Genomic DNA, 19,420 nt, shown 5'->3' with positions numbered 1-19,420 from the left:
AAATATTTGCATGAATTAAGAAACTCAATGAAGAGTTTCAAGCCAAGACAAGCAATTCACTGCGGCTTTTGAGAGCTTGTCTTTTCTTTTTTTTTTAACAGCTCTTTGTGGGGCGCTGAGAGGCCCACAGGGGCAAGATAAGCCCAGGGCTGACCTTAATAAATACTTAATCGCCCTTCATTTTGTTCATTCATGGCGAGGAATTAAGAGACACAACGCAAACAAGTTAAACAACAGGAATGGCATCCTAAATATTCGATCCCAAATCTCTTTAAAATGCAAGTTGCCATGGAGCTGTCCAGGGCAAACGACTGGGGAGGAAGGCAACATGACAGCCCAACCCCCCCTTATACACACATTCAGAAACACACACACACACACACACACACACACACACACACACACACGCAAACACACAGAGAAAAGAGAGAGAGAGAGAGAGAGAGAGAGAGAGGGTGCAGTGGCTTCTCTCCTGCTTTGGATTCCTCTGGCCACAGCTGTGGAAAAGTTCAGTGGGGACAGAGAAGGGAAAGCTGGGCAAAATGGGGAAAAATTGAAGAATCGGGGAGGGGAAAAAAAAAAAACCTTTGGAAACCAAGAAGAGTCCTGTCTTCATTTTAACAAGAGGAAAGAGGAAGAGATGTAAAAAGTTGGAGCACTACGAGCCAACAGAGGCTAGAAGTTAAACACAGAGAGGACCTTCAGCTCAGGAGATCACACTCTATTTCTAGCAGCGCAGCAACACTGACCGTCAACAGCAGCCTGTGCACGTGGAGTGTCATCTATTTACTCTGGGAAACACTGTCAGAACGACACACACGCTGACATTCACGCACGCTAGCAATCACTAACACATACATAAACCGGAACACAAACAAAGCTTTTACCGGTAGAGTTAAAAGCCTCTGCAACAAATGTCAATATAAAGTTCTCCTTATTGACAGTTTCCAGCTGTTGTACAAGTTAGCAGCAAATTGACAAAAAACGCACATTCAACTTTGAACCTAATGGACTAAAAATGTTATATACTGTGATAAACATCATGGCAGTGGTTTGCAAATAATCAATTAATGTAAATGGAATTGAAAGTGTGAACAATAAGTGAGGATATAGATCCTGTGGCTGAGATTATTTTGAGCTCAGCAAAAGGACTGAAACCTTTAATTTGATAATCAGTCTTAAGTTTGTTTAATGTTTTTATTTTACAGGGACAATGCATATTTTTAAAAAAAAAATCTGTAAATATACCAGCGTCAGCCAAAAACATCAATTTAATATGTTGTCCCCAGCAAGATTATATAATATAGGCTCCCTGGAAAATCAAAACAAGATCAAACATTGCTAGAAGACAACATTGAGTCGCGCTCGATGTACTGTTCTCGGAGCCGTGTTCACATCCTGTTAACATGGACGGGACGGCCTAACGTATAAAAGCTGTTTTAGTCAAAGACGAGGTAAAAGAACAATGACACGGTCTACTCTTTAGATCACGCTCAAGCAATCGCAGCTCAAGCAAAGGACAATTTTGTCTGCCGCTTGTGTTTATAAGGTGCTTGGTTATGGTGCGTTCTTCTTCATAACTTCCTCTGTGTGAGTGGAGCGGGGTTGGAGCCGTCACCTAAAAGCTTTTTCTTTTAATGCTGGTGCTCAAATGCAAAATCTACTGGATCGAAACATTTTAACATTCTTCCCTTAAAGAAGCCGGAACCAGAACATTTTTGACATTTTTTGCTTTAAAAAGGTCCAGAGCAAGTAGTTGATTTTTGATCTTTTCTTCCAATTGACTTGTAGATAAATAATTCGACTTATTGTCCAAGGTCTACTTAAGAATCAAGTACCTTCACGTTGTTATGAATGAGAAGGAAACGTTTGAAGAAATATTGAAATCTAAACGTGACAAAAAAAGGCAAAGCAGGAGCAGGTGGTGTCATTAATGTCCCACAACATGAACTATACATAAAACAAATGAAACATCTACGTCTTAAAGCTCCTGAGTAACTTCTGGATTGTGTTGTTTTTGGCGACCCCTGTGGACAAAGCGGTATCTCTTTGTTTCACACGTGTAAGTTGTGTTTAACGATTCAAAAATTTACATTTTGCTTTCTTTTCAGTCACATGTATCACTCATTGAGATTCTTTGCTGTATAATATCACTGTGTCTGACACCTACCCTGCAGCAGCAGTCTCAGGCTTACCCCTCAACTGTGTAACTGTGTCTTACAGGGGTTTCATGATACAGATGTTTTCCTGTTTTGCACCTCAATACGAACAGATCTTAAAAGCACAATCACAAAAAAAAGTCCTTTAAACATTTCAGCTTGATTAAAGCTCATTCACACACAAACACACGAACCCACCACCAACAACAACAACACCATGAAAACCACCACCGCAGCTGTCAGAGAGAGTGAGTTAGTTGGTACTGAACTGTGAGTGATCCGACCTACGGTCTGATGTGCTAGTAATCAAGTGTTAAAATGCACCTAAATTAGTGTGAAGGAACAGAGCCCACCACCGGCTGAAAAAGGAAAGCAAAGAGGTCTGAGGAGTCTCGTCCCTTTGCTTTGCATCCAGAAGAGGAGGAGTGCAGGGTGGACCGCCACCAGACGGAGTTTACTATGATCGGAGGAGGATGACAACAATCAGACGGGAGGAAGAAGGGTGACAGGTCTTTGATTTTTAGAGGATCCACGGGAGTTGAGACCTCCACCGTTTAGCCTTCCTACCTGGGTGCTGCTGCTGTTGCCTTGGCCTCTTGGTCGTAGGTGACTTTGCCTTGACAGATTTAACCCCGGGATCCTGATTGTGGCTCCCTCCGCGGGGCGAAGACGAGCCCTCGATTCGCTGCTTCATCTCCGAGGACAACAACCGCCCCTTGTGCATCCATTCTTGCATCTTGTTGACAGTGACCCCCGGCCCCTTGTTGGCAGAGTTGGCGCCCTGTGCTCGGACTTCCTGCTTGTTGTCGAGACCCTGATTGCTGTCTGAAGATCCAGTGAGGCTGTTGACCGAGCCGCTGCTCTCGTTGAGCTGCCCCCCGCGGTCTTCATCACCTCCCGGATCTTGCAGCAGCTCATCGCTGCTGATGGCGCAGTAAAGCCCCTGAGGTTCTGACAGCTCGCTTACTCCTGCAACTTTTTCCTTTTTCTCTGCGGCCCCTGTTTCATCTGGGGTCTGATTACAGAGCGAGGGCCCACCTGAATACCTGATAGCTCTGTCACTAGCAGAGCGAGCTAACATCGGTCTTTCCTTAGTCAAGGAAAGGTTCAACATACTTTTACAATTCAGCCTGCCTTTGAGGCCTGACTCCAGGTTCCTGCTCAGGCAGAGCAGCAGTGAGTCAGTGTCAGACACTTGCTGAGGGCTGTGGTCTCCTCCCGAGGACCAGGAGTCGCTGTCCATGTTTTTGGCAGACAATCTGGAGCACAAACTATCCCTGGAGTGGCTACTACATGAGGAGGTCGCCTGCTGCTCGGTTAAAGCACCGCTCATCTGCTGGACATCCAGGTTGATATCATTCATAGCATTGATGAGAAGGTAATATGCTTCTTTCAGCTGGTTTCTCAGCCTGTCTGTTTCCTGGGCGCTGTTACTGTCATCCTTATCCTGACCTGGCGGCTCTGTGGCCTCTGCTCGACCACTTTTCGCTCTGATCGTTTCATAGAAGGGCAGAATTTCATTATCGTAGTAATCATCATCTTCACTATCCAAAGTGTATCTGAGGGACGCCTCTGTGGCGCACAGTGATGCCACGTTAATGTCGCAGATTTCTAACTCTGTAGGGAAGAAGGTCGGGCTCTGTACACTGCCTGCAGGCCCTCTCATGCCCCGGGAATACTCAGGCCCATAACTCTCAACATCTCTGATCAACATTCTTTCTTCCGCGCTCCTGGACGCGCACTGCGGCTGAATGAGTGCCGCGCAAACCGGCGAGTTTGTCTCCAAAGTGTGGCTGTTGTCACAAGTCCAGTTTGCGTTGCATTCAGCAACAGCCAGTACAGTCCCTGCCATTTGCCGAGTGAGTCCCTTTCTGTCTCCTGGCTCTGTCTCTGCAGTAGTAACCCGTCCCTCTGTTGGTTTGCTCACCGAGCTTTGCGTTTCTACCCTCGCTCGATGCGAAACGTGATTTGAATTGTCCCCGAACCCGATGGAGTCCCCGACGCTGCACTGCCGCTGCACCGTGATGAAGTGTTTTCTCTGGACATGTGGTCCTCCAAGCGGGACCTCGGTCGATAACGTGATTTTGCCACCGGCTCTTGGCCTCTTGTGACTCCTATGTCCCTGCCTCGGCTCATGTCCCCCAAACTGCACGTCTCTTTGAAGTGAGACCCCCAGGAGCTCCTCATTAACCCGAACCCTGCCCCCGCTGCTTCGCTCCTGGGGACGCGCGCTGGCCAACTCCGACTCTGGCCGGCTCTCCCGGACTATCACAACCCCCCCTGTCTGCACAATCGCCCCGTCAACATAATTCTCGTACGTACTCATTCTCTCTGTCGTGCAATCCAGCCTGGTGAGCAAAACTACCGGGCGAGCCTCGTCGGAGTCTCGCTGCGCTTGCAAAACTTTTTCTTTACCTTCTCGGCCCCCATTCGCCGCAGAGCCGTATCCACCGCCGACAGTCGCTCCTTTCTTGGATTTCTTCCCCCGGAGTTTCGCTAGTAAAGTCCTCCGCAGAGGATCAGCCATTCCTTTCCTTTGCCCCCCTAGTAATTCCCCCTGGTTTCTTTCAGCACGCTGGCTCCAGAAGGAAGGGGCCGAGTAGGTTCTCCTCGTTCGCCGCGGTCAAAGCTCGCCGGGCGGACGGGCTCCTCTCCATTCTCCGCTGTCACCTCCGCTCTGTCGCCTCACTCCTGGATCACTCTGCGTAACTGCACCACGTCTGTCTGTGTGTGTGTGTCTCTCTCTCTCTCTCTCTCTCTCTCTCTCTCTCTCTCTCTCCGCTCCCTGCATACACACAAACACGCACACACACTTTGCCTCTCTCTCTCGCTCTCGCTCTCGCTCTCGCTCTCGCTCTCTCTCTCTCGCTCGCTCTCTCTCTCTCTCTCTCTCTCTCGCTCTCTCTCTCTCTCTCTCTCTCTCTCTCTCTCTCTCTCTCTCTCTCTCTCTCTCTCTCTAGCGCCTCACCTCACCTTCTCCTCGCGTTTGCAGCGCAGATATCTAGAATTTTTTCTTGACTCAAAGTTCACCGACCATGTGTATCAATTATTCAGAAAAAACTACAACAAATTCACATTTACCTAGGCCTCTAGGCCACAGCACTTCTAGACTGTGGATAATAAACAATGACCTAAACAATTTTTTTTTTTTTACTCAATTAGCTTCATGATTTATTATGTTCTTATAGCTTATACTCTTTCAGTGTCTTCATAAAATATGAAGCTGAAGTAGTCCACCAGACTAATAAGGCCTAGAGCTCTTGTCTGACACAGGGCTTACTGAATTGGTTATCAAATGTGTTGATTGATCAGTCTGTTCAGGTTGCTGAGTTTTTCATTTTCAATGAAACAATACAATAAATCAATTCCCCTTTCTTACATTGGGGAATTGCTGAGCAATTTTCAACCTGGTCGGCTCGGCCTCATGATGGTGATGATGAAAAACTTCTCGATTGAAATTCCATACTTGTCCCTGAAATGTGAATTAATCTCTGTAAGAGAGGCAGGATGTAAAATTGCCACCTTCACTAGCTGTGGGAGCATTTCAGCAAACAACAGGAAAAACAACGTCACATCTCAGGGGGGGAAAATGAGCTTTTACTCCTCTGCAGAGAGAAAAAAGAAGAGAAAAGTTAGTCTCAGCAAGAAACCGCAAGAAGGATGGTGACAACTTTGCAGCCCTGAATCATCTCTTAGCCTTTACAAATGAGCAAGATTGTGTGTGTCACGGGGAATTTGTCTTTTTACACTTTCATCTTCATTATTACACACACAAAGGCAATTTTTTTTAACCTCTAAAGGCAGCATCAGCCTAAAAGTGCGGCCCAGGCCACATGATGGATCAGAGCAGATTATCGGACTGACACTTTTATCTGAAGTGTATCTTGTGTAATCCTCTCCTCTTTGACCCTCTTGCAGAGTTGCCCGAGACTTTAAGAGCAGCGGAGAAAGGAATGAAACATACTTCAACCTTGAACCTTCAGCTATTTGTTTGCTGTTGCCTCTGCTTGGAAGGAATGTGCAAGAGGATGAGCTGCTGAAAAGCTGCAGTGGGTGTGAGAGTGCACATGCGCTCTCTGCCTGTCTTTAAAACACACACATACACACTCTTTGACTTCATTGTAACTCTCCTGGCATGTGCCTCTCTTTTCTGAGGTACAACACATGATTGAGGGCATTTATTGTCAGAGCCATTCATACACAGGGCCCCGCATTTACCCTCCCTCTTCGCTTCCACCACCCTCAGTAAAACATGATAAGCATCTGTTATTGCTCTGCAGGAGCCGTGTAGGCACTGACGCCTCGCTCTGCCTACACATCTGACTGACTAGACCCTGTCTGGGCAGTTATTTACAGGTCAAAACCTGCAAGCTGCATAGTGTGTGTTTTTGTGTGCCCAAAGAGAAGAAGAAAAAAAACAAAGAGGAGAGGGTGTCACGTGCGTCTGGAAAGGACACAAACATTTGGACCAGACCAAAGTGTTCCAGCTGCTCAACACGTTCACTGCAGGCAATGAGCTTCTGTCTTTTTTGAAAAATAACAACTATTAAGACAGTTTTCATGCTGGAAATGTCTGGCATTCCTGAAAATGTGATCGTTTCTTGTGATAGCAGCTGAGCACTACAAGTGGTGATGATGTATATGTACGTATGGCAGTAGAGAAGTATAGGTTGTATAACAGGAGGTGATCATGAGCACATTTATCCAGATGATACACTAAATGTTGAGCTACTTGTGCTTTATCTGTGTAACTGGGTGCTTTGAAAAGAATCAGATGGAAATGTTGAGTCTTAAAAAAGAAAATCATTTTCCTTGACTTGAAAAATGAAAACATGACATTTCGTAGAAACATAAGGAAATCTGCTCACTTTTTTGGTTAAGCACTCCTGGTTTAAAAAATATAAATAAAAGTGAACAAAAAGGTAATCACATGACTGAAGTCATGATTGGTGTATTTTTTTACATGTTGGCTCATATACACTTTAACTTTAAATTGACAATTAACATTATTACTAAATGATTGAAAATTGATGTATCTATTGATATTGTATCAGCTGTTGTTACTTTGTAAATAAGGATGCAATGCTTTCTGAGTTTATTAAATGTTTATTTTATCTCTTTGTTTTTGTCCACATGGACGTAATGGATGTAAGCCAGCTAGCAACAAGTTAACAGGCATGCTAATTAACGTCACTAGTCAATCAATACAAATATGTGGGATTGTTTCAGATTGTGCTGATAGGGGATCTGTGTCGTACAACATACTTTACATCAGGGTCACTCGTTTGTTCACTTTGACCTCAGGTTGCTTTCTCTCACCTTGATGAGGTCTTCCTCACCAGACACATGGTTACACATGCAGCGTCAGTGTCTGCACTCTACAAAGCCAAATTGGAGCAAGGGAGCAAAACATACATGTAATGACTAAACTAAGCTTTAAATGAATGCAAAGTAAGCATTTGTCCAGTGCTGCTCTGCATGCTGACTCAACAGCAGAAAAAAAAAACCCAGGAAGTATTATTCTCTTTTCTTTCTCTCTCCCCCCCCCAGTCACTTGTGCCTTTTGTGAAAGTATAGTGGCAGAACATCTGCTTAACTGGCCCCCTTTCAGATGGCTCGACCGGAGAGTGTTTGAGGAGGAAAATTGTGTGTGTGCATGTGTGACAGAGAATGAAAAGTAAAGGGAGCGCATGTCTGTGTGTGAGGTGCACGTTTGTGTGTGCATGTGAGTGTGTGTTGGGATGCAGGGCTTCGCAGCTGTTGGGGCTCTCCTCCTGATGGCTGCCCATTGTTCTTTCCCTCTGTGTCTCCGGCTCCCTCTCTCAGTGTCCCGGCTGGTTTATGGGCCTTCCCCTTTTCTCGTTGCACACCGCAACTAAATTTATGTCCTGGGACACAAGCCTTTCTCAGGGTATAAATTAGGCTGGGTGATCCCTGTCAGAGCCGTGTTCGCAAGTGCCTGCAACTTCACGTACCAGAGAATCACATTATTGTCATAGCCATTCACTTTTTTTATTTTACTACTGCAGACAAAAAAACTAAAAATGAACTTTTACATTTCTACTAAAGGCAGTGATTTGTCAGAGTTTTGTTAAGATGTTAAGATGGAACAATTTATCCTTGAAGCTTCGAACTAGAGGTCTTTGGAAATTTTAACATTTCCATAGGTCAAGAACTTCTTTGGATATACTTACATACTTTTAAGTGTTCTGGAAAAAATCCAAATAAATGTGTCTTAAATGCAATATGCCAAGAGAGGTATGTCCCGGACACTGGTAGTGTAGTGGTTAGTGCATGTGCACCATGTATGGATGAGACCTGGGTTTGAATCTTTTCCAACATGTCATTCTCCACACTCCCTTATTTCTGACTCTGTTTACTGACCTAGCTCTAAATCAACTTTGAAAAAAGAGAAATATGTCTGCCTATACCTAATTCTAGTTTGTAATAAAAGAAAACAGGCTTTTTACATACTTTGACCAACAATCCTTTGGACAATGTGTTTATGTAAAGAGTTTGCCTGCACACAGTTTGAGTTAAACACGTCGTGTGGAGAAATGCATTTGCTGGTTTTCAAAATTAGGCATGTTCTCTCTGACATACTTTTTCATATTTTCATTAAGCTATGGGTTCGAAATGTTGAAAAATTGCTCCTCTTAGGATTCCATTAAAATGTATTTCGATTAATTAGGAGGAAATATTTAATTGGTTTAGACCTCCAGGTGTGAGAGTCTGATGAGTAAAAATGTAGCTGTCATACAGATTTTCTACATTTAAAAAGTATTCAATGATAAACACAGAGAAGTTTTTTTCCGGTGGCAGAAGGCATTCAGTCATGAATAAGAAACATAAAAAAGCTTGTCCAGGTTGCATTAGCATAAAATCATTAATAGGAAACCAACAGAAAATCTGCACATGATATCAAAGTACAATAAAAGGAAAGTGAACAAACATCATTTCCTCATGTTCAGAATGCAGATAAGCTCTTATCTCATGTGACCTGACTGTGACAGGTTTACGCTAAATATTCTGTGTGCTGGCTAAACATCTATGAAAGGATACATAGCAAAATAAACGCCAAATAAGGCAGTCTTGGCTTTAACATCTGGAATAATGTGGTCCTTTAAAGCAGAAACAGTGACTCATGGAAGTTCAATTGAGCGGTCTAAGTCAGGAAAATGATATTTTATTCATTCTTGGTTTCCGTGGGATTTCTAAACTCCATTCTGAAGTCACTCTCTGAATAACTTACTAACGCAGCAGACTCAAATGCTCTTTGAATCAAGCCGTAAATAGATAGAGGAAAATCTCACTGAGCTAAGGGTTAAGAATGGCTTTATGGGGATAATACAAATATAATGGGATTGGGCCAATAGTTATTGACTATAATTACTGATTAATCTGTCATATACTTTGGTTAAAGGCTTACTTATATTGCTTTTGATGGGATCAATCAAGGAGAGGAGAAATGATAACGACTCCTCACACATTGCATGTTTTCCAGATGCTGAAGGCTCAGTGGTAGAGTCAGCCGTCTCTCAACCAGAAGGTCGTGGATTTGATGCCCAGCTCCTGCAGCCACATGACCGATGTGTCCTTGGGCAAGCCACTTAATCTGAGCACACTGAGCTGATTACCTATGGTAGTCATTCGTTCAACAGACCAAGACGATTTTAAGAACTTATACATCGTTCTGAATAAGCAATACTGGATTTTTTAAAAATGTATCTTTTCTTTCTTCTGTCATGATGCTTTTGATGTCTTGTGTAAAGCACTTTGAATTGCCTTGTTATTGAGATGTGCTATATAAATAAACTTGCCTTGCCTTACCATTTAACTATTTCCAAGATCGGTGGTTTGATTCAACGATCACTGGACTCACTGCCTCAGCTCAGACAAATCGGAATTATCTGAAAGTGTTCAAACACAGTAAGTCTTGTAAGCCCGACACAACAAAATCTTGAGGATCTGTTCCATTTGAGCACGCAGCACACAGCTCACTGCACCCACTTAAGTCTGATCACTAAAACCACAGGACAAGGGTGGAGATAACAGAGTACACAAAGATAACATCTTCCCCCATTAGTGACCATGGAGTCAGGTTAGCTGACCGCACCGGCTGACTTCTCCTTTTCAGACACACGCAGCCTCAGAGTCTGTTGCATATCATTATTTGACAGACGAACCCTGACATGTTTATTATGACAGGAGGTCAGACTAGGCCCTTCTTGTCTCCTGCTACTGTTTTCTATCATCTCTAAAGAACGCAACGTCTCTCTGCTGCATCAATAATGCCATCAGGCTGGCAATGCTCAGATTTATAAAAACACTGTTATATTCACACGAAAACTTCACTACCAATGCAGTTTAACATGAGGCTCAATATCTGAACTGGAAGAGTGTTACTAAACTGGATTAAACATGTCTCCAACAACAAGACGTCTGCACTGAAAACTGAGCCACACTTCAAGGTCCATGTTTAAAATGAGGTGTTTTTTTTTTTTTTGTCTTGATGGCATTTTTGTGGTAGGAGCTCCTGAGTGAAAGTAAATTATATAACAGCTCCCTAAAGTTTCCATTGCAGCAGGCAGGCTAACATATGGCAAGTTATTCATCATCCAGGAAGTAAGAAAGGACACATCCAACAAAAAAATACCTGAGGACAAAAATCTACTTTTCAAAATTGATTTATTAATGTTAGTTATACAGAGTTATAGCTCTACCAAGGGGAAATGTTATAATACTGTACTGTTCTTTTGTACCATGTCTTTTGGTCGGCTATTTTCTGTTTTTAAATTATATAAGTGACTGATTTCTTTCAGATGTATTTAAGAAATTTACTCTTCTATGTTCAGTTTGAATCGTCTTCATTAGCTATAATCACCAACCTGTCTTTCTATCTGACTCTAATTGGTCTAGCCTCTGGTCTTGATAAAAGTGTGTATGGATTTTTCTGGTGAGAACAGGACAGAGGGATTTTTTTGACACAAAAGTGAGGAGGAGAGTTTGGAAATATCCTGATGCATTCAGTGGCCACCAGTCCCACAGTGTTACAGTAAATTACAATATTAAGTTACAGTCTCGACATCATTTGGAAAATTTGACTCCACGCTCAATATGAGACCAAGAGAGAAGAATCTGTGGTTTATTGACCCTGGTGTCCTCTGACTCACAAAGTCATTTTCATCCCTACTTATTTTATTACACCAATTCAAACACGAGACGTGAGAAGGTAGAAACATGCTTATTATCTTCTTATGTAAAGTTTAAGATTGACCGTATATGGTATCGTTTTTCTTTTCTAATATCTGTTTAACGCCTTCAGCACAGCTGCTGGTGTGAAAAGAAACTGTTTGCTTTAAAAATAAAATAAAAATCAGGATGACAGCAGAGTTTAGAGAAGGCAACAAATCAGCAAGATACCAGCATCCTACACTGTTAAAGTGTAGGATGCTGGTTTCTTCTTTTTTTAAGGTGTGTTAAAAAACAAACAACGGTTAAATCGATTTGATGACAGTTTGTTGACAGCTCAAACATTTTGCTCGAGGCTGGGAGGGTTATTTTTGTTTTGTTTTTTTTCACCAGAATCCCGCTGTGACATCACAAGAAGAGCACATTGGAAACTGAGTTTTTTTCTTTGTGTTGTAAGACTCATGTAGTTCACAAACAAAGCACTGGATGGGTTTATTTCACATTTTGTCGAACGGTAGACACTCAGGTTTCCCAAATATATGTTCAAAAACACTGTGAAAATGTTTCACAATATGTCCCCTTTAAACCCAGACTTGCTAAACAGCAGCAGGTTAGCATGGGTCTCATAATGATGATGCATGTTGGTATGTTTGTACCAAGCAAACCAGTCGACTTTTGTTGCCTTTTAATGACATATAGATAAGCATACTCATTGTATTGGCTGTTTATCCCCTGCAGCATCAAACAACAGCCACAACTAAATGTATGCAGGCTGCCACATTGTGCTGACTGTGAACATGTCATATACAGTATGTCAGAGTAGGCAGCCCGCTCAGTAAAGCTCTCTGAATACTCAATGTTCATGAGGAGGTCTTGACCTTCCAGTTAATGTGTCACAGCGGTAAACGGTTTGCTGTGACTGACACTTTTCATGGCGAGAAACGGTACTAAGTAATTGAAACCCTGCAATTCGGTTAGTAAGTCAAAATACTTAAGACCTTCACATGTTTTCGTTGAGGTGTAACATGATACAGTATATTCTCTTTAAATGAATAAAGATAAGGGTGGCAGATGTTTTCCCCTCTGGTAACATAAGCTCAATGGAGCAAAGAGGCTGATGTCGATTCATCTAAGAGATAAACAACCCAAACCACACAAAAGAAAACTTTGCTGGAATTTTACTTTTCTAAGAAATAATAATTGCAAAACATCTATTTTCTGGGAAATTTGACGGCAGGATGAATCATCTCGGAACAGTGATGGATACGACCTCGCTGATCGTAGCTCAAACAGTCCGCGTGGAGGCAGGGAGAGAGAGAGAGAGAGAGTCATTTGTTCATAAATATGGCTGATAAAATCAGTCTCCTGCCGCTGTGCGGGAACAGGTACACATTTCAGACAAGGCCAGGCACATACCTGGAGGCTGGAATTTTATCAGAGGCATATTTACCACTATTTCATGTCAAGCCACAATGACAGATAGGCCAGGAATTCCTCTGATCACCAAGCTGTTTCAAAGCGGAAAACTTACTTAATTTCCAGTGCTTGGAAAACCATTATGTGCTCCAGCGGCCTTGGAAATGTAAATAATAGATTTGGAAATACTTACTTTTATTATTAGTGTGCTTTTTGGTTAATGTGATGTTTTCCACTTTACAGGAACACTACATCCATGTGATGTTAGAAAAGTCAAGTAAGGACCTTGAATAGTCACCTGGACGTCCCCTCCAGTCAGAACAACAAAGTCTGGGGGTAAAAAAGTGGGAACTAATGTGGAATTGATATTTAGGAGAGAAAAAAAAAAAATCTAATACTGATAAATTGGCCGATATCTTTCTCATGTATGTTTTAAACTATAGAGACAGACACATTGATGGTGTTGATCACTCATATGCAGTTTTCCACTGGTGGAAAAGATTAGCCCTGACGTTGCTCTTCTTGCACTTTGATGACTTAGTAAGAAATCCCATTTTGGTTTGAGCTCTTGGCTAATTTAATTGCAATGTTTTTACTGTTTTATATTTTTCGTGCATTGTCTGAATTCTAACTTTGTCTTAAATAAGATTTTGCTGGGATTGTGTCCTTGTGTTTCTGCTACAAAACACATTTCCCCTTTTGGGACAATAAAGAATCTGAATCTGAAGAAACTGTGTGGGTGTGGTGCGCTGGTCAACACTTGACACTGTAGAGAGTGACAAAGCTTGTTGAGACCCATATAGACAACTCTGCTGCTGACAGCCAGAAGAACTACAAGCATTGTAAGCATTGACCTACGTCAGATTAAAGGTTTAAGAGAAATTCGTGGTGCACGACTCATTCTGAAACTAAATCACTTGATCTACAAGAGCATAAACTCTGGAAACAGCTATCAACACGTTTAAATGCTCCGAGTGATAACATGCAACACATACAAGTCATCTTCTGAAGAGAGTCCATCGTGTTATTGAATGATTTAATCCCCAGAAAACAGACAGAAAGACAACTTTAAAGAGTATTAAATATGCAACAGTTGAGATACTGACAGGAGAAAAATGCCTTTTATTGCCTAATTAGTTTATGATGAATAATATAACAATAAAAAACAAACTATAAAACCGTCAATCTTTACACCGAATGAACAGAAACAAAAAGGTCCAAACAACCTAACAATGTTTCAAACATCATGAAGATACCAAACGTGACAAGTTTCATTTAACACGAGTATAAAGTCCGTTGTGATACGAGGTGCACGCGGCTGAAGAGACAGTCTTCATGCATCAAGTATCTCAAGAGGACTGAGAAGAGACACACTTTCACTGAAGCTCAAAACACACTCATTAAACAAAAACAAAAAAACTTTACACACATACAGACCCTGATTGGAAGATTCACAAAGTCAAAGTGCTGTGTGGGTAGAGGGCGCCATCTGGTGCCCAAAAGGTGGAAACACAGGCAACTTCTACAAATGTACTTTGGACAGATTCAGAGATTTTTTTTTAAAAAACGCCACAGCATCATGAGCACACAAACAAACATCATTCCCTCTGTGGTGATTAGATATTTGGTTTAACAACAACATTACAACGTCAACGTTATTTTTGCTCAGTTCATAAAAAAAAAAAAAAACGAGATTTTAAGTTAGATGTGCGTTCGTATGACGTCTTGTAGTTTTAGTCTTCATCTAGTTAGTTAGTTATGACGGGGATCCCAAAAGTGTGGGGGGGGGGGGGGGGGGGGGGGGCCAGGAGATATGACAGGAAGGACCTGGTATGGATTCATTCATTTTTCCCTTCTAGCAATGTGTGGAAGTTTAAGGTAAACGTAAAGCTGGAATTTCCAGACGTCATAAATTCACATCACTCCTTATTGCTTCCTCTTTGAAAGCCTCTTCTTAGTTTGTTCATGTTGTTGCTACTGTGCACTTTTTTTTCTGATTCTAAAAATACAGGACTTCATTAGCATAGAGCGTGACTGACAGTGTGTTTAGCGTCTGTCGATGTTTGTTGAGCAGTCTGGGAAACATTCTGACAACATTTGATAAACTATCGTCTTTTTTTTAAAGTCCAGAGGACTAAAGCAATCAAGGAGGATTAAACTATTCATCTATTTCTCAAGATAAAATGAATGAATGAAAAGTCTTATTTCACCTCGCTGTCTTTAACATCAAAGTCAAACCAAGGTGATCCCAGACATTATGAACTCTGATGTTCTTACTGGGACACAAAAAGACGCCCGACACTTTTTTCCACACATCAAAATAAAAGAGACAGAACACAAGGACACAAAGATTCTAACAGCAAAGAACAGCATGATAACTAGAAGTAGAGACAGTATGGTTGGTTTCTTTTTATGTTGGTATTTTCATTAAGTCTCCAGGCTCAACGTCAAAGTGTGTAACTTCAAGCCTCGGTATCTCTGTATCTGTCATCTGCTCTTCGTTTGCCTGCGACAGACACTAAATGGTACCTTGTGTGTGGAGATCAGCTGCCTGTATTTTGACATCCTGAGTTTGAGAACGGCCTGGTTTCTCTCTGGATGTGACGAGCTGGAGGTGTAATAAGGAGTAGAGCCTAAAGGACAGCAGGTAGAAGGGTGGCGGCTTGGACTGAGCCTAGCACCTCGCTGCAACATCGCAGCTCTCAACCACAAAAGAACGTGCTTTTTCTTGGATTTGTTCTTAACCGTTTATTTGTCTTTATTCGCTCTCTCACTTGGCACGGCCCCAGCTCTATCTCACTTGTGTCACAGCTTTTGATTGGAGAAGCTTTGCTTGTAATGACTTCAGTACTATTGTGTATAAGATGACTGAAGGTTGTGTCAGCTAAACTGTTTTTAACGCCCAGAAAATGTTAGAAATATTTTTCTTTAATGATGTCCACGACCGATTTGCCCTCGGAAGAGAGCTGGTGGGAAAAGATGGCTACGACTGTGAGATTAAAAATCCCTGAACGCTCCTCTAACTTTGAAGAATAATCTGCAGGGATTTACAAGAATCCAACGTCTTGGCTCAAACGTGTTTCCTCTGGGCTGACAGAAAGTTGAATTGTCTTCAGACTTGTGACTGACAGCTAAAATATTACACTACAACAAATAATGTCAACGCACAGGTACAATGCCTGCTTGTGATTGCAGCTCACAGCTACTTGATCGTTGTGCTCGTACCCGTGAATGCTCTCGTCTGAAATGAAATATTGAAATTAGAAACGGCTCTATTGATGCAGGTCTCACTCGGGGTTCTGCCTGAGGATCCTCTTCTCCTCCTCGACGAAGTTCTTGTCAGAGGTAGCTTGTCCCAGGTCTCTCTTCCTCTTCTCCTTCTGCTGGAAAGTCTCCACGTGACGTTTCTTCGCAGACAGGTCTCCCTTCTCTGTGTCCTCGTCTGTGCAGAGGCACGGAGGTGGATATTAGGATTTGGTGGGGAAGAGGAAAATAATAACTTTTAATTTCTCAGCGACAGGCTGGAGGGTTTTTTGCTCGTACAAGGATGATCTGAGGAGACTAATGTGTAACGCATTCTTAAAAAAGAGTGCGCTTCAAACAAAGATTCAGAGCGACTGACACATTGTGGCTGAGCTAGAGTAGGGTGTGGGGCTTTATCTTTTAAATGCTTAAAAACCCCCAAAATCATCTAATCTTAAGCACGTTAAAAAAACCAAAGACACACACAAACCCCGAGCACTGTGATTGGTTGACAGATTTATCTCAACGGTTTACTTTAAACCATTTTGGACTCCTGCAGGATGACAGGATTGTAGCTGTACTTTGGGAACGATGGACATGCCACTGATGCATGTGAGGGTGAAGGGGAAGGCATCGTGTAACGTAATGTGGCGTGTTGTGTTGGAGAGATTTCCAGGGGAAGATCAGGGGATTTTAAAACAAGAAAGCCAGTTTGTTTTCACGCTTGCAAAAATCTCCCGAGACTCTCAACATTTCTCACCCTGAGTTTCTCCTGGCAGACCCCTGGAAGAGAGGGAGCTGAAGGGAGAACGCCGCAGCCAATGGGAGGGCTGAGTCTCTATAACTTCCTATACTGTTACTTACTGCTGCACGGTGCATAGTGTGTCTGCACACTACGATCTTTGTGCACGTAATTAAACGGCTTCTGTTGTTCTCCACTCTATTGTGGACGGTGTCTTTCCGTTGGATAACACGCAGCATTGATATAAAGGCAAATATTCTCATTATAGCGTCCAACTCTTTTGCTTTGTCTGCGATATTTTCAGGATGTCAAAACTGCATTTGTTTGTGTTTATTAAAGTTAGCGTTTTGTTCAGTATGTAGCATGTTGTGTTAGATTTCCTTTGATGACGGTAGGAACACATCAGCCTATTAATAAAAATGGGCTTCATGCAGCAAAGGGCAGAAACTCTAAAACTCTTCAGGTATGACCAAAACTAAAAAACACACTTATCTAGGTTTTTCTTCGGTTTTGCAAACATACGTAAGTAAGGTCTTGTTTGTCATTGTGTAGCAGAACTAACCCGAGTCAGAGAGCTGCTCCTCTGTGGGTAAGAATCGGGCGTTGCCTGTGAAAGCCTGCGGTGCATCTTCCCCGTTGTCCTCGTACACATTGGACCACTTTATGGCCATGTCCATGCCCGGCGGCGGTCCCTTCTTCTTCTCTGGCTCTGCAGCGTAGCTCGCAGGTGGAGGTACGGCGTTTGTCTTCCAGGGCTTGAACTCTCTGGCAGGCTTCAAGGAAAAAAACAAAACAGAAAGAGGAAAACAGACTTAAGACAAAGTCCCAAAGTTAAGGCTTGAAAAGAAAGTTTGAGTAGACATCTAACATGAGATGAGAGCCTCTTTTTAAAAACACGCTTCAAGTCTGTCACCGAAAAATAGTAACAACACTGTGACTTTGCTAGTCAGGCTTGTGGTTTGGTTTGTGCTCGTCACTGTAGTCATATTCACATTTGGATGGATGGATCGTTCATTCATCCCTTGGAAAGCTGTCTGCTTCCAGTAGCACTGAAAGAACAAACAGCACATATAGACAGCAGATTTCCTTTAGCGGCTGCAAACCTGCTAGTCAGTGTGTTTTTTTTTCTCTCAACGTGGGGAGGTGACTGAAGCTTCTCATCGTGCTGCTGCATCAGGCGCACCTGAAAACTTTAACTGCACACATTAATCTCAGTCAGATGTGATACGTATGTTCGATGTGACATGGTCATCTCTGCTGCCTGCCTCCATGATCTGTCTTGTAAGTATCTTAAACGTCTCCTCTGTGCTGTCTTGGCACTGCTTTGATAACTTTGTTCAAACTGTGCTTGCTTCAACTGTGTTCAGCCCTCTGTTATCACAAATGTCATTTATTTTATTTTAATCTTTTGATTATGCACTTTAGGTTGCAGATTCACGAGTGGACGGGGACTAGAGCTGTACATTTGCTGCAAAGGCAAAATCTGCTCCTTTTCCTGTAAAAGGGAATTGTACACAATGTAATAATGCATCTACATATCTACACACAGTTTTTTCCTTCACTTCTAAAGCTTTCTCTGCATTATTGAGATTACTGATATGAACCGTGACACCTTTGACTCGATTTATCACGATTTTCCGCTTAATCTTTCCACCCCTAATCAAATGGTAAATGGACTTGAGCTTGTATATCGCGTTTCTAGTCGCTTCTTACACCGCAGATCACACCTACCCATTCACACTGATGGGCCCATCCAGTAACTATCCATTCATACACCCCAGACGCAGCAGGGGGAGCAATTTGGGGTTAAGTGTCTTGCCCAAGGACACATCGGACATGTTGCTCGCAGGAGCTGGGGATCGAACCCTCAACCTTCCGATTGAGGGACGACGACTCAACTCATCGTGATTATTTGTTGCTGAAATGACACCACAGTCCACATGACATGAGAGCACAGGCTGATTTACCTCCTCCGGAGGTTTGACTGTCAGGTGGTCCCAGTCCAGCTCCTTGTTCAGGGGGTTGTAGAGGAAAGCGGGTTTTGACACGGAGCCGAACAGCTCCTCCGGTCTGGGTAAAGGAGCCCCGCCGGCTGTTCGTTTGGTCCCGTGTTTGGATGCCTGAGCTCCGCTTCCTGAAGCGTCTGTCCCCGCTTTCTTCTGTCGACTCTCCTCCTCCTCTTCGGAGTCGCTGCTGTCGCTTAAATCGTCGTAGCTCGAAAAGAAACCCAGAGAGCCGCTCTTCTTCTCGTCCGTCATTCTGAGCTCACTTCTTTTACTTGGATTTATTTTCAAAGGATAAAAGGTTTTGGTTAAAGCTGAGACACCTAACATACAGCTAACTCTAAGCTCTACTCCATTTTGAATAAGCCTCCAAAAAAGTCGTATGACGTGAAAACTGTAGTGACGACTGTCGTAAAGATGTTTCATTAACCCTTCAACAACCAGCGGTAACATATACGGATGTGTGTGTGTGTGTGTGTGTGTGTGTGTGTGTGTGTGTGTGTGTGTGTGTGTGTGTGTGTGTGTGTGTGTGTGTGTGTGTGTGTGTGTGTGAGACAAACTGCTTGGATTATTATTTTATTTCTGCTGTAATAGTGTCGTAAAATGTCTAATTAATAATTGCTTTGGCTAAATGATAATAATATTTTTTTCTCTGCAAAAGGAAT

The 19,420-nt window shown here is 42.6% G+C and overlaps 2 protein-coding genes across 3 annotated transcripts in view; both read right to left on the bottom strand.

Moving 5' to 3' along the window:
* The window catches only part of syde2 (synapse defective 1, Rho GTPase, homolog 2 (C. elegans)), a 46,549-nt gene extending 41,645 nt beyond the window's left edge, over window positions 1-4,904 (bottom strand). The window contains exon 1 of one of the 2 annotated variants that reach the window (XM_079350323.1): window positions 2,727-4,904. In XM_079350323.1, the coding sequence (XP_079206449.1) occupies window positions 2,727-4,686 (1,960 nt within the window). In that variant the 5' untranslated portion in view covers window positions 4,687-4,904. The remainder of the gene's footprint in view (window positions 1-2,726) is intronic. The other variant, XM_079350324.1, reaches the window with a different exon arrangement.
* Window positions 4,905-13,869: 8,965 nt separating this feature from the next.
* Window positions 13,870-19,166, bottom strand: cUnh1orf52 (chromosome Un C1orf52 homolog). The gene is made up of 3 exons (XM_079349840.1): window positions 18,720-19,166; window positions 17,315-17,525; window positions 13,870-16,209 (listed from the first exon to the last, which is right to left on the bottom strand). Exons 1-3 carry the CDS (start codon window positions 19,083-19,085, stop codon window positions 16,055-16,057), a joined length of 732 nt encoding a protein of 243 aa, XP_079205966.1. The 5' UTR covers window positions 19,086-19,166; the 3' UTR covers window positions 13,870-16,054.
* Window positions 19,167-19,420: the final 254 nt, after the last annotated feature.

This window comes from Symphodus melops (genome assembly GCF_947650265.1).
Source record: "Symphodus melops genome assembly, chromosome: 8".
Lineage (NCBI taxonomy): Eukaryota > Metazoa > Chordata > Actinopteri > Labriformes > Labridae > Symphodus > Symphodus melops.
Note: the sequence above shows the minus strand (reverse complement) of the source record. Positions and strands in the feature narration are given on the sequence as shown.